Below are 13,227 nucleotides of genomic sequence, written 5' to 3' on the forward strand. Positions count from 1 at the left end.
ATCCACCTGCCCCGAATGACTGGTTTTTAATCACTCCTTTTTAATCACATTGTTTTCCCACTCCGACGTCCTTCTCAAATACTTTTAAGCGGTCCATGACGATGCTAACTCTCTCTCTTAGCTAGCACGACTATGCACTTGCCTCTGCTAGCAAAACACTTGTGCTAACATTATCTAGACTGTACCACTGAAAGTAACAGTTTTCAATTTGTAAAACCCCATTTCTTCTGGACAGAATAGTTCCTGTAGGTTCTGACTTACTCGTCTGAACCTACAGGAATCTTTTGTTATGTCTCGTGGGTTTCATAACCACATCTTTATAACAGTTCAACAAGGACGAGATGGAAGACAGGAGTTTGGTTCAACCATTTATCTAGAACGTGATCAGTCAACACATGCAAACCCCCATGATGCTCTGCTTAAAACGCCTTTGGCAATACATAACAGTTACATTGATTTAGCTGTTAATGTTATTCATGTGATAAAACTGATTTACCTGCCCTGCCCATCTGCCGCCCTTGCTAGCTCAGCTGCCGAACAGGTAATACAGGTGAGACTATGAAGCACAGATTTGTTCCGCGGTAGCCCCACACACCGTCACTGTTGTCAGAAAGCAGAACAACCGAAAACCCCTTCAGTGTTAGGAGGGTAAGGAGTCTACAAGTTCCCGCTTGTTGGAACATCGCAATTGAGCAGAACAGGAGAGCAGCGACAAGGTAAACGTTGGGCACAACGTTTATGTTTTTTTTCTTCTCTTTTTCGTAACACTTTGTTATGCAGAAAGCTAGCCATAATGTTCATTCGTAGTTATTTCACATGCTCGGAACAGGGGCAGGTGTTTGTTACCTTTGGACACAGGACAGCATGAACTCAGTTGTGATTCGGGGCGACTGTAGCTGAGAGCAACATTTCCAACATATACTATTAAATATGCATTCCAACAACATATTCGTAACATATTGTTTGAATTGGATTCATACAAATAAAATAAAAACATATAATTTGAAATGGATGACGTAGTACACAACAAATGGGGAACCGTTTTGACTCGTGAGCACCACTCTCAAAACGAATGGCTGAAATCATTTAAAAAAGTTCTGGTCCATCACTTTAATAATGTTTGTTTTTTCCCCCACACATTGTTTTTTTCCCCCCATTAAATAACCATGACAATATTATAATGTATTTTCATACGGAAACGCTAACGTTTTGGAGGCCTTCAGACATTTAGAAAAGAAAGAGCAACAATAGTAGCCTACCTATAAACTGTGAGGAGAAAAAAGACGATGAGAATGTGTCTCAGCCTAAGTGTCAAATAAAATGACAGTAGTTGCTATAACATTTAAGACATAAGCCTATTGTCATAGTGCATTTGAATTATTATGTTAGAATGTGTTTGGTCTTTTGTTAGTTCAATTTTTAAAAAATCATATTAAAATGCCTTATTAAGATGAAATGTGTCATTTCAGACGTGTTTGTGCCCAACGTGTCTCCTACTGTGAATTCGATGTCTGTCCCCCTCGGTCCAGACATGCCTGTGCCAGTACCTAAACCACGGGCACGGTACAAGCGGGCTGGTGGGAGCTTACAGAGCCAGCTCTCTTCTGAGAGGTGACTTATCCTCATGATGTTTACTTGTTATACCAAACACCTGATATGTTCTTGGTGATTATTTTCAAATGATATGTTTTTACATTTGTTTTCAAGGGATTTTCTATGTGATACAACTGATCCAGCGGCAAGTACAGGAAATCCTAGCAAAGGTAGACCCTGGTGCTTATCGTGATGACAATGACATTGTTTGATCAATGATAAAGGTTTGGACAACATGTACATTTCCTTTGAAACAAGATGAGTTTCGTTAGAACTATCCTGTAATAACAGGTCACGTTCAATTGACTCGGACATAGTGCGTCAGCTTAACAGCTCACCTTTCAACAACTCACCAGTGAGCGATCTGCTATCGTGCTAAACAAGATTTGTTCCGTGCAAGTCATAAGAGACTCCTCCCCCACTTGTCAATCAATAACGTGTGCATCCTTTTAAATGTGATGCTGAGTTTAATACGCAATCTCCAGTAAAACATTCCTGAAGCTAAAGATAGCTCCAGTGCACTGTCATAATAGCAACACAAGAAAAACTGGTTTTGTTCTAGTCACAAATACTTGTGAATCGGTGACAGACTTCTGTAAGATTCACTGCTTTAATTTCTCACCAGACAACTCATCTTATTTTACTGTATGCCATTTTATCTTGGTTTCACAGGTGTTCCACCTACAAATGATTTGCTGGTAGAAAGTGAAGACAACCATGCCATTATCCTAAATAAACCTCCGTTCAGCCCTGCCATCCCCAGCCCGGCTAATGAGAATCAAAGCCAGCATAACTTCCCTCTCTCCAGATCTGATTCTGGAGTGACTCTGTCTTGCCCATTCCTGGGCAGTAAGGATCCAGATGGACTCCACGACAGATCTGCCTGGTCATCCACCCCTCCATACAGTTCTGCTGCAGATTATGACCCCGATATCACTGTAGTAGCTGACTGGGCAAAAGACCTTGGATCGGAATCTTCCAATGATGATGATGCCGTTACTGGAGAAATGAAGAACCCATTTCAGATGAACAAGTGAGTTTTGGCTATCAGGTGAGTGAAGTGAGTTTTAGCAAGCAGGTTTAAAGGCATAAGTAACAAAACAGTACAGGCCATGTCCAAAGACGGGGCAGAATATGTATATCAATTTATGTAACAAGCTACAGGTCACAGAAAACATGAAACGCTGGTAGAAACGTTGAAATGGCTTTGTCTCATTCTTCCATGCCTCGGGTTCCAGTGTGGTGTCAAGGCAGGTTGGTGTTGTCCCCAATGGAGAAATCCCTCAGCCTCCTGTGGAACAGGCGTCTATGCAGACCAGACCAATCAAACAAAAGACCCCACGGTACGTCACAGCACCCCCATCACAGCAGACAGACAGTTAACAGACAGCTTTCACGGGGAGCTCAATAGAATAAAAATGACCACCTAATCAACAGAAATGTTAAGATAGTACCTGACCAATATCCACGTATTTCATGGTTGTAATGGTATGATATAATTGAAAACACATTGAAATTATCATTGGGGTGTAGCCAGATCAGACATGGAACAGCAGCTATTTGACGTTGAGCGTGACATCCTTGTTTACCTAACTCATCTCTGAACTCCCCAAGCACCTTTGTTGATGTAGTCAGATCACTGTATTCCGCATACCTATACCTAAATGTGTAGCGTATTTGTTCAAGATAGCTGACAGCTAATGAAACAGTTGTCCACGTGTATGTTTCTGTTAGATAACTCCTCTATTTGTTCACAGTGCTGCCACCATCCGCGTCAGCAGGAGAAAGCAGGCAGCAGCGAGCGGTGGTGGTGCCCAGATAGCAGAGTCCTCTCATAGGGAGAGTGTTGTGTCCAGATCCAGCTGGCTGGATGTATGGAAGGGACGCAGGTAATGTGGAACACTGTGGGACGGGAGATATGCACTGTTAACATTTCAGCAACACCTTGCCGAAGTCACACTCTTTGATATGACGTTTCAGATTCATTTCTATGTTTTTGGAAATGTTGAGATACTTTGTGTCCCTGAAGGCACAATGTTCTGTGGGCCACCCTGGATGGACAGTTGGTATCACTATGGAAGAAACGCACAGTGAGTGAACCACCACCACCACCACACCATGGTTCAATGGACCCTTTGAGTTCTGGCATAATGTTTGTTATGACATTATTGTATCTCCCGGGCTATGCCTCGCACTATTCCCCCATCTTCTGTGCTGCAGGACAAGTTCACAGACATAGTGTTCCACGTGTCAAGCATCACCGACGTCCGTAAGCAGGAGAAAGGACGCTTCTCCGTTTACTTCAGCAAGAAACACTTTGAGTTCATGGCACACAACAAAGGTGAGCCGCTGATGGATGTAGACTCTCCCTTTGGTTCCGAGTGGGTTTTGTGCTGTGCCCTGACTCTCCCCACCTCTCTCCCTGGTCCCAGAGGTGCAGGAGGGCTGGGTGACTTCCATTCTGGCTTCTCGTGGGCGGGAACCCCCAGTCCCTCCGGAGCAGCATGGAGCCCTGACCATGAAGGGCCCTCGCAACAACAGAGTGTACGCTGCCATCTGTGGACACAACCTATGGATCTACAACAATAAAGAGGTGGGGATAGGGAACAGAGCTCAGCTATGCTCCATCACTATATGATTGTTTGATGATTCCGGAAGACATCTTCAGTGTGTTTTGTGTCACTCAGTTACTGTCATTGTGCCGTGCAGGACTTCCAGTTGGGGGTTGGGATGACCTTTGTGTCCATGAACGTGGCGTCAGTGAAGCAGACTGGCCGTCATAGCTTCAGCCTCATCACACCGTACAAAACCTTCAAGTGAGTGTCCAGCTCCTTCTCTCTCTCTGTCTCTGTCTCTCTGTCTCTCTCTCACTGTCTCTGTCTGAGCTGACTCAAGACAATTGCTCTTCTCGCAGATTATCCCATTATCTGGCCAGGTGCATTTGAGCACCTTGCTTTACTGGCCACTGAAAAGCACAGTCTTTGTGTACTCTAGTTTCTCCACAGACTCGTTGAGGGAGCTTGGCGTGTGGCTGGAGAGCCTGACCCAGGTGATCCGCAGTGCCCTGTCATGCAGCGAGGTGGCCGAGCGACTCTGGGCCAGCCCATGGAACAAAGTGTGTGCCGACTGTGGCTGTGCCAACCCTGAGTGGGCCTCAGTCAACCTGCTGGTGGTCATCTGTGAGGCTTGTGCAGGTGAGCCGGTACTGCGGTGAGCCTAAATAAGTAGGCACAGAATGTGTATGGATTGCGAAATCTGCTTGACATGACCTTTGCTAATAGTTTCCTTATTGTTTCTCTAAGGCCAGCATCGGTCTTTGGGAATGCATGTCTCCAAAGTGAGAAGCCTGAAGTTGGACATTAAAGTGTGGACTGAACCTCTGATTCTGGTGAGATTACTTTTCCTGTAATAGTGCTATAGTGTATGTCTTGACAAATACTCAGTCTAAAATAACAATGTGAAAATAGGCACTACTATATAAACTCAGCAAAAAAAGAAACGTCCTCTCACTGTCAACTGCGTTTATTTTCAGTGAACTTAACATGTGTAAATATTTGTATGAACTTAACAAGATTCAAGAACTGAGACAGACTGAACAAGTTCCACAGACAGAAAATGACTAACAGAAATGGAATAATGTGTCCCTGAACAAAGGGGGATTCAAAATCAAAAGTAACAGTCAGTATCTGGTGTGGCCACCAGCTGCATTAAGTATTGCAGTACATCCTCCTCATGGACTGCACCAGATTTTCCAGTTCTTGCTGTGAGACGTTACCCCACTCTTCCACAAAGCAATGGCCCTAGCCCTGCTCAATAGGATTGAGATCCGGGCTCTTCGCTGGCCATGGCAGAACACTGACATTCCTGTCTTGCAGGAAATCACGCACAGAACAAGCAGTATGGCTGGTGGCATTGTCATGCTGCAGGGTCATGTTGGGATGAGCCTGCAGGAAGGGTACCACACGAGGGAGGTGGATGTCTTTCCTGTAACGCACAGACTTGAGATTGCCTGCAACGACAACAAGCTCAGTCCGATAATGCTGTGACACACTGCCCCAGACCATGACGACCCTCCACCTCCAAATCGATCCTGCTCCAGAGTACAGGCCTCAGTGTAACACTCATTCCTTCGACGATAAACGCAAATCCGACCATCACCCCTGGTGAGAGAACTGCGACTCGTCAGTGAAGAGCACTTTTTGCCAGTCCTGTCTGGTCCTGGGTTTGTGCCTATAGGCGACGTTGTTGCCTGTGATGTCTGGTGAGGACCTGCCTTACAACAGGCCTACAAGCCCTCAGTCCAGCCTCTCTCAGCCTATTACGGACAGTCTGAGCACTGATGGAGGGATTGTGCATTCCTGGTGTAACTCGGGCAGTTGTTCTTGCCATCCTCTACCTGTCCCGCAGGTGTGATGTTCGGATGTACCGATCCTGTGCAGGTGTTGTTACACATGGTCTGCCACTGCGAGGACGATCAGCTGTCCGTCCTAGCTCCCTGTAGGGCTGTCTTAGGCGTCTCACAGTACGGACATTGCAATTTATTGCCCTGGCCACATCTGCAGTCCTCATGCGTCCTTGCAGCATGCCTAAGGCACATTCACGCAGATGAGCAGGGACCCTGGGCATCTTTCTTTTGGTGTTTTCAGAGTCAGTAGAAATGCATATTTAGTGTCCTAAGTTTTCATAACTGTGATCTTAATTGCCTACCTAAGCTGTTAGTGTCTTATCGACCGTTCCACAGGTGCTTATTCATTAATTGTTTATGGTTCATTGAACAAGCATGGGAAACATTCATTTACAATGAAGATCTGTGAAGTTATTTGGATTTTTACTAATTATCTTTGAAAGACAGGGTCCTGGAAAAGGGACGTTTCTTTTTTTGCTGAGTTTACATATACACATGATGTTCTCTCTTTCTTCCATAGCTCTTTGTCCATTATGGGAACAAAGCAGCCAATGATGTGTGGGCTCACAACGTGCCAGGTGCAGAGCAGATCCTGCCGGACTCTTCTGTGGATCAGAGGGGGGAGTTCATTAGGGCCAAGTACACCAAAGGTCGATACAGACGGACCCATCCGTTAGCCTCCAGCCAGAACCTGCTCAACAAGGTCAGCCAGCCTCAGCCTACACTGCTGCTATCAACCAGCAGAGGACAGTGTACTTATTCAGGTTTTCGTTTAGATCGCTTCCAAACTTGTGTTATTACACATTTGTAAGCGTCCGTTTCGGATTCCTTTCCATCTTAAAAGATAGCAACATACACCTAAACCTCCCAGAGTCTGTACAGGAAAAACTGTGCTAAATGAGAAGTGTTATTGGTTGTTATGGCAACATCATCCCCTCATCCTATATCCTCCAGAGGCTGTGTGAGATAGTGTGTGGCCCTAACGTCCCAGAGACCATGTCCCTGCTGTGCTCGGGGGCGCGGGTCCTGTGCCACTCAGGGGACCCTCATTGCTCCTCACCCATCTCACTGGCAGAGCGGGCTGGACAGGCCATGCAGACTGAGCTCCTCAGACACAACGAGTACACAGGTATTGACATCAGGGGTCCAGGCTCTAAGATCCACAGTACTGCTGTTGTTTTGTGTTTTTGCGTAGTCTCAACTTGTCACTTTCATGAAGTCAGTACATCAAATGTCGATCTTGTTCATCATGTTTTCTCCTATCTGTTTGTTATTCTCCTGTACAGAGCCCCCTGCCTATGCTCATCAGAAGCCCAGCAGAGACCCTGCTACCTCTGTCCCCTTGTCTGCTGCAGGTACACGTATACTATGAGTGCATCACAATTGCCTAAAAGGGGACTTGGTAGTGGGTGTGAAATTGTAAATGTGTGTGCGGCAGGAGAGGAGCTCCATGGGAAGTTAGAGGAGGACCGCTTCCTGTTCTCCCAGGAGAACGACTCTGCTGCCTGTGATGTTCTGGACCTGAGGGAGGTCATCTCCATCTTCGACTGCTCCAACGGGTACTGCAACCTCGTGAGAAAACACACATTTTTATGATTTGATATGTGTTGATAAGACGTAAGGGTGACTGTTGATTTTCGTCCTCCCCCACAGACCAACTCATGCATTTGAGATGGTGACTCTGACGGACCAGTTGCTGTGCAGTTCTGATACAGAAGATGGTTTACTCATACACCTTCTCCATATTCTCAAGGTAGCACCAATAAACAGCTGTGAGGATAGCAACCGTTGTGCCAACTGTACTCTATCCTGTAAAGGGTACAGATAAACAGACGGAACCAATAAAGTAATGTGGTTAAAACTCATATGTCCCCCCCCCCCCCCCGACAGGTGGTGTTGCCCGGGCCCATAGAGGAGGAGTTGGACAGGGGGTTTGCTATGTCCCGGGTGTCTGTGAGGGAGGGAGGAGGCCTGCAGCACAACGAGGTCTGGGCAGTGCTCCGTGGAGGTCAGGTCCTCATCTATCCTACTGACCAGCAGCACCACAGAGAAAGGCTAACACTCAACCTCGAGACGCAATACAGTAAGTCCCATCTAGCCTCATTGTTCGGACTGCATGTTTACACAGCGTGATGTACATGCCTTGTTCAGATGAGCAGAAGTTTCATGATGAGGTAATATGACTGTGTATCTCACTCAACACTGACAGTTTTTTTTTTTTTGCCCACAGAGATAGATTCCTCTGAGAACACCATAGAGCTGGTCACTGGAGAGAGGTCAGCACTACAGGAGCACTTTGTAATAACAAGTCACATTCGCATTTACTTATATCATAGCAGCAGTTTTTCAGCATCATTCAAAGGAAGGAATGTATCTATTGCTTGCTCTCTTCTTCCTGCTAGAACCATGTCCATGCAGTTTGAACGAGACCACAGCTGTCAGTCCTGGCACAGCCTACTGAAACGGGCAGTGTCCACAGAGAGGAAGCTGTACCAGCTGCCCCCCAACGCCATTGGCAATGTGCCCCCTGCCATCGAGAGGTGTATCTCACACATCACACAATATGGTGTGTTCCATTTGATACTGGAACAAGTATTGTAGTGATCTGGATAAAGAAGGAAAAATTATTCTCACGATTCTACATCAGCTCCACTCCTCTCTCTCTCCCAGGTTTAAAGGTGGATGGGCTGTACCGGCGCTGTGGCTTGGCCACAAAGATCAGTTGTCTGGTGGAGGCCCTCAGCAGTTCACCTACAACTACACCTCTGGAGACAGACGAAGAGGGTCTCCTGGACGCTGCAGGGGCCCTGAAGCAGTATGTCCGCCAGCAGGTGGTGCTCATCCCAGAAACACACAGGAAACTGTGGGTGGAGGCCGCAGGTACTCTCCTTCTCATCTTCATCTCTCGTGGACAGACTATGTAAACATAAATGGTACTGTAGATCTGTCCTGATACAATGAGACGGGGTAGATAACGAGCAGCATTAGTTCCGGTGCTTTTGGACAAATCACAATTCCGCAGTTGTTAGCATCTTTCGAATATTGGAAGAGGAGGGGATATTTGGACGATAGACTTGCCTGTAACTTGCAAAGAGAGAGGGTGGAGCTCTGTGTTCCCGGTTCCGATCATTGTTCTATCACTTCTCTTAACACGTATGGACCCAGAACTTAATCGAGCATCTGACCAATTATTCAAGATCCTCTCCCCACAGTTTAGAGTCACCATGGACATAGTTTACCAATATCTAGAATAACAAACAAACCCCAATGCAGATGGACATTGTTTAATACAAGCTGTGATTTTAAATAATGGTGTTCTCATACATCGCCTTTGTCACCATAGCTCACACAGAAGAGACCTTTAGACTGACTACATACCGCGGACTACTGAAGAAGCTGCCCCCTGACAACAGAATCACACTCAACGCCCTCTGCGGACACTTCTACATGTAAGAACCACACACGTCCAACGATTGTCAAATTTAAAAGGGCAACGAAATTAACCTGTATGACTAATGGTTCACCGTTGTCAACCCCTCCTTCTAGAGTTCAGCAGTATAGTGCAGAGAACCGTATGACAGCACAGAACCTGGCGCTGGTGTTTGTCCCCACACTATTCCAGGAGCTGGCCATGAACACTGACATGGTGCAGCTCACCAGAGAGCTCATTATCCACTACACACTCCTCTTCCTGGTAAGACACTTTGAACTCCACCTCTTCTATTGGGTCATGGAACATATCTGCATAAAGCAGTGAAAGACTGACAGTGAACTAGACTAGACATTTATAACTACCATGTCTTGCAATCTACAGGGTAAAGAAGAGGAGTCTGACATGGAGCGTGAAGAACTAATAACTAAGTTATAGAAAAAATATACAGTACCAGTCAAATGTTTGGACACACCTACTCATTCCAGGGTTTTTCTTTATATTGGTACTAAATATGGAATCATGTAGTAACCAAAAAAGTGTTAAACATATCAAAATATATTTTATATTTGAGATTCTTCAAAGTAGCCACCCTTTGCCTTGACGACAGCTTTGCATACTCTTGGCATTCTCTCAAACAGCTTCATGAGGGAGTCACCTGGAAAGCTTTTCAATTAACAGGTGTGCCTTGTTAAAAATGCATTTGTGGAATTTCTTTCCTTGATGCGTTTGAGCCAAATCAGTTGTGTTGTGACAAGGTAGGGGTGCTATACAGAAGATAGTCTTTTGCCGAATTAGGCTAAGTCCATATTATGCCAAGAACAGCTCAAATAAGCAAAGAGAAGCGACAGTCCATCATTACTTTAAGACATGGTCAGTCAATTAACTTTTAAAGTTTCTTCAAGTGCCGTTGCAAAAATACATCAAGCGCTATGATAAAACTGGCTCTCATGAGGACCCAGAGGAAGACCCAGAGTTACCTCTGCTGCAGAGGATAAGTTCATTAGAGTTAACTGCACTTCAGATTGCAGCCCAGATAAATGCTTCACAGAGTTCAAGTACCTGACACATTTCATATCAACTGTTCAGAGGAGACTGTGAATCAGGCCTTCATGGTCAAATTGCTGCAAAGAAACCACTACTAAAGGACACCAATAATAAGAAGAGACTTGCTTGGCCCAAGAAACACGAGCATTGGACATTAGACTGGTGGAAATCTGTCCAAATTTGAGAATTTTGGTTCCAACCGCAGAGTAGCTGAACTGATGATCTCCGCATGTGTGGTTCCCACCTTGAAGCATGGTGAGATGGTGTGGGGTGTAGGTGTGATGGTGTCGGGGTGCTTTGCTGGTGACACTGTCAGGGATTTATTTAGAATTCAATGCACACTTAACCAGCATGGCCACCACAGCATTCTGCAGTGATACGCCATCCCGTCTGGTTTGCTCTTTGTGGGACTATCATTTGTAATTCAACAGGGCAATGACCCCAAACACACCTCCAGGTTGTGTAAGGGCTATTTGACCAAGAAGGAGAGTGATGGAGTGCTGCATCAGATGACCTGGACTCCACAATCACCCTACCTCATCCCAATTGTGATGGTTTGGGATGAGTTGGACCTCAGAGTGAAGGAAAAGCCACCAACAAGTGCTCAGCATATGTGGGAACTTCTTCAAGACGGTTGGGAAAGCATTCCTCGTGAAGCTAGTCGAGAGAATGCCAAGAGTGTGCAAAGCTGTCAAAGGCAAATGGTGGCTACTTTGAACAATCTGAAATATAAAATATATTTTGATTTGTTTAACACTTTCAGTTACTACATGATTCCATATGTGTAAGTTCATAGTTTCAATGTTTTCACTGTTATTCTACCATGTAGAAAATAGTAAAAATAAAGATACTATTGACTGACTAGGTGTGACCAAACGTTTGACTGGTAATGTATATTTGCCTTTGGCTGTCAAGGAAAGCTTCTATTGGAAATATATTTGGTTACAGGCTGCCCTTTCAACTTCTGCTAATTGTGGGGTTAACAAGAACATTTGATCAATAGTCATTTTCAAAACTTCTTTGAACTGTACATTTAGGTCATGGACGGGTTCAAACATATTTATTCAACATGGGGGTTTATTGTCATTTAGGTGACTGTAAAATAACAACAAAATTGTATCAAACTGTTCGGAACAGTATCTCTTTAAAAATAAATTGTATGACATAAACCAAGAAACATTGTTTTTTTATTCTAATATTTTCTTACCCTTATTTTACCGATAAGTTGACTTGAGAGCACATTCTCATTTACAGCAACGACCTGCAGTATGGTTACAGGGAAGAGGAGGGGGGATGAATGAGTCAATTGGAAACTGGGGATGGTTAGGTGGCCATGACGGTATGAGGGCCAGATTGGGAAGTTAGCCAGGACCCCAGGGTTAACAACCATACTCTTACAATAAGCACCATGGGATCTTTGGTGACCATAGAGGGTTAAGAACCTGTTTAGCGTCCCATTTGAAAGATGTCACCCTACACAGGGCAATGTCCCCAATTACTGTCCTGGGGCATTGGGATATTGTATTTTAGACCAGAGGAAATAGTGTCTTCTACTGGCCCTCCAACACCACTTCCAACCGTATCTGGTCCAGCAGACCAGGACTGACCCTGCTTAGTTAAGAGACATTTGTGTAAAAGCTGTAAAACATTGTGCTACAATTCTCATTGATGGTCACATTAACAAAAATAAAGATAACAAGTAATCAAAACTAGAAACAATCTAGTATTCCACAAAATACTAACAGGATTTCTAGCAAACAATATACTGCAAGATGTTCAGATTTTCAAAATGTTCCAAAATATGCAAGAGGGGAGAACATTAATACTTAGGCCTCTTCGGTTTCTGCCTGAAATAAAAATGACTAAAATGAATATAGGATCGTGTGAATTTAACATGCATTTATCAACATAATTGACAATGTGCCTTTTATGTTTAAACAATAAGGCATGACAATCCGGGAATTATTGTGTGAATAACTCCCGACAAAGGGCTGTTCTTAGGCCCGACACGAAGCCAAGGGCCGGGAAAACAGCTTTAGGAGGGTGTTATTCATGAAAATTCCCGGGTTTGAGGGCCTTATTGATTTTATAAATGCTTTGCCAAACACATTAAAAACAGATTAATTACATGTTTTCAATTTTTAAAAAAGTTATTTTAATGAGTAAATTCATTTTATTGAATCTTTTCACCAGATGATATAGTTCAGGCAAAAGCCAGTTATAATTCTGAGGTTCTGACCTGTTTGTTAATTCTATTCATTCTACACTATTTGCAATGCTATGCTAAACAAATCATTGGCATCAATGTTGTATATACAGTGCCTTCGGAAAGTATTCAGTATTTCCACATTTTGTTAAGTAACAGCCTTATTCTAAAATGGATGAAATAAAAACCTATCTACACACACTACCCCATAATGACAAAGCCAAACAAGGTTTTAGACATTTTGCATTTATTTCAAATAAGTTGTATCTACAACTTGACTGGAGTCCACCTGTGGTATATTGAATTGATTGGACATTATTTGGAAAGGCACACACCTGTCTATATAAGGTCCAACAGTTGACAGTGCATGTCAGAGCAAAAACTAAGCTATGAGGTCGAAGGAATTGTCCGTAGAGCTCCGAGACAGGATTGTGTCGAGGCACAGACCTGGGGAAGGGTACCAAAACACTTCTGCAGCATTAAAGATCCCCAAGAACACAGTGGCCTCCATCATTCTTAAATGGAAGAAGTTTGGAACCACCGCCT

The 13,227-nt window shown here is 44.3% G+C and overlaps 1 protein-coding gene across 1 annotated transcript; it reads left to right on the forward strand.

Moving 5' to 3' along the window:
* Positions 1-434: 434 nt before the first annotated feature.
* Positions 435-11,652, forward strand: LOC109873185 (arf-GAP with Rho-GAP domain, ANK repeat and PH domain-containing protein 1). Its single transcript, XM_020464771.2, has 24 exons — positions 435-716; positions 1,470-1,611; positions 1,708-1,763; positions 2,266-2,626; positions 2,832-2,936; positions 3,351-3,482; positions 3,623-3,683; positions 3,814-3,934; positions 4,026-4,186; positions 4,303-4,409; positions 4,588-4,787; positions 4,896-4,981; positions 6,519-6,701; positions 6,953-7,127; positions 7,285-7,353; positions 7,437-7,557; positions 7,652-7,751; positions 7,889-8,081; positions 8,229-8,274; positions 8,401-8,564; positions 8,669-8,878; positions 9,342-9,447; positions 9,545-9,692; positions 9,813-11,652. The coding sequence occupies exons 2-24, from the start codon at positions 1,508-1,510 to the stop codon at positions 9,864-9,866; spliced, it is 3,063 nt and encodes a 1,020-aa protein (XP_020320360.1). The 5' UTR covers positions 435-716; positions 1,470-1,507; the 3' UTR covers positions 9,867-11,652.
* Positions 11,653-13,227: the final 1,575 nt, after the last annotated feature.

Source organism: Oncorhynchus kisutch, linkage group LG28 (genome assembly GCF_002021735.2).
Source record: "Oncorhynchus kisutch isolate 150728-3 linkage group LG28, Okis_V2, whole genome shotgun sequence".
Classification (NCBI taxonomy): Eukaryota; Metazoa; Chordata; class Actinopteri; order Salmoniformes; family Salmonidae; genus Oncorhynchus; species Oncorhynchus kisutch.

Excerpts from the sequence above, each read along its gene's own strand:
- LOC109873185 (XM_020464771.2), top strand. The coding sequence starts at position 1,508 with ATGTCTGTCCCCCTCGGTCCAGACATGCCTGTGCCAGTACCTAAACCA. Across the intron at positions 6,702-6,952 it reads GCCAGAACCTGCTCAACAAG|AGGCTGTGTGAGATAGTGTG; the intron begins GTCAGCCAGCCT and ends TATATCCTCCAG. Across the intron at positions 8,565-8,668 it reads CTCACACATCACACAATATG|GTTTAAAGGTGGATGGGCTG; the intron begins GTGTGTTCCATT and ends TCTCTCTCCCAG.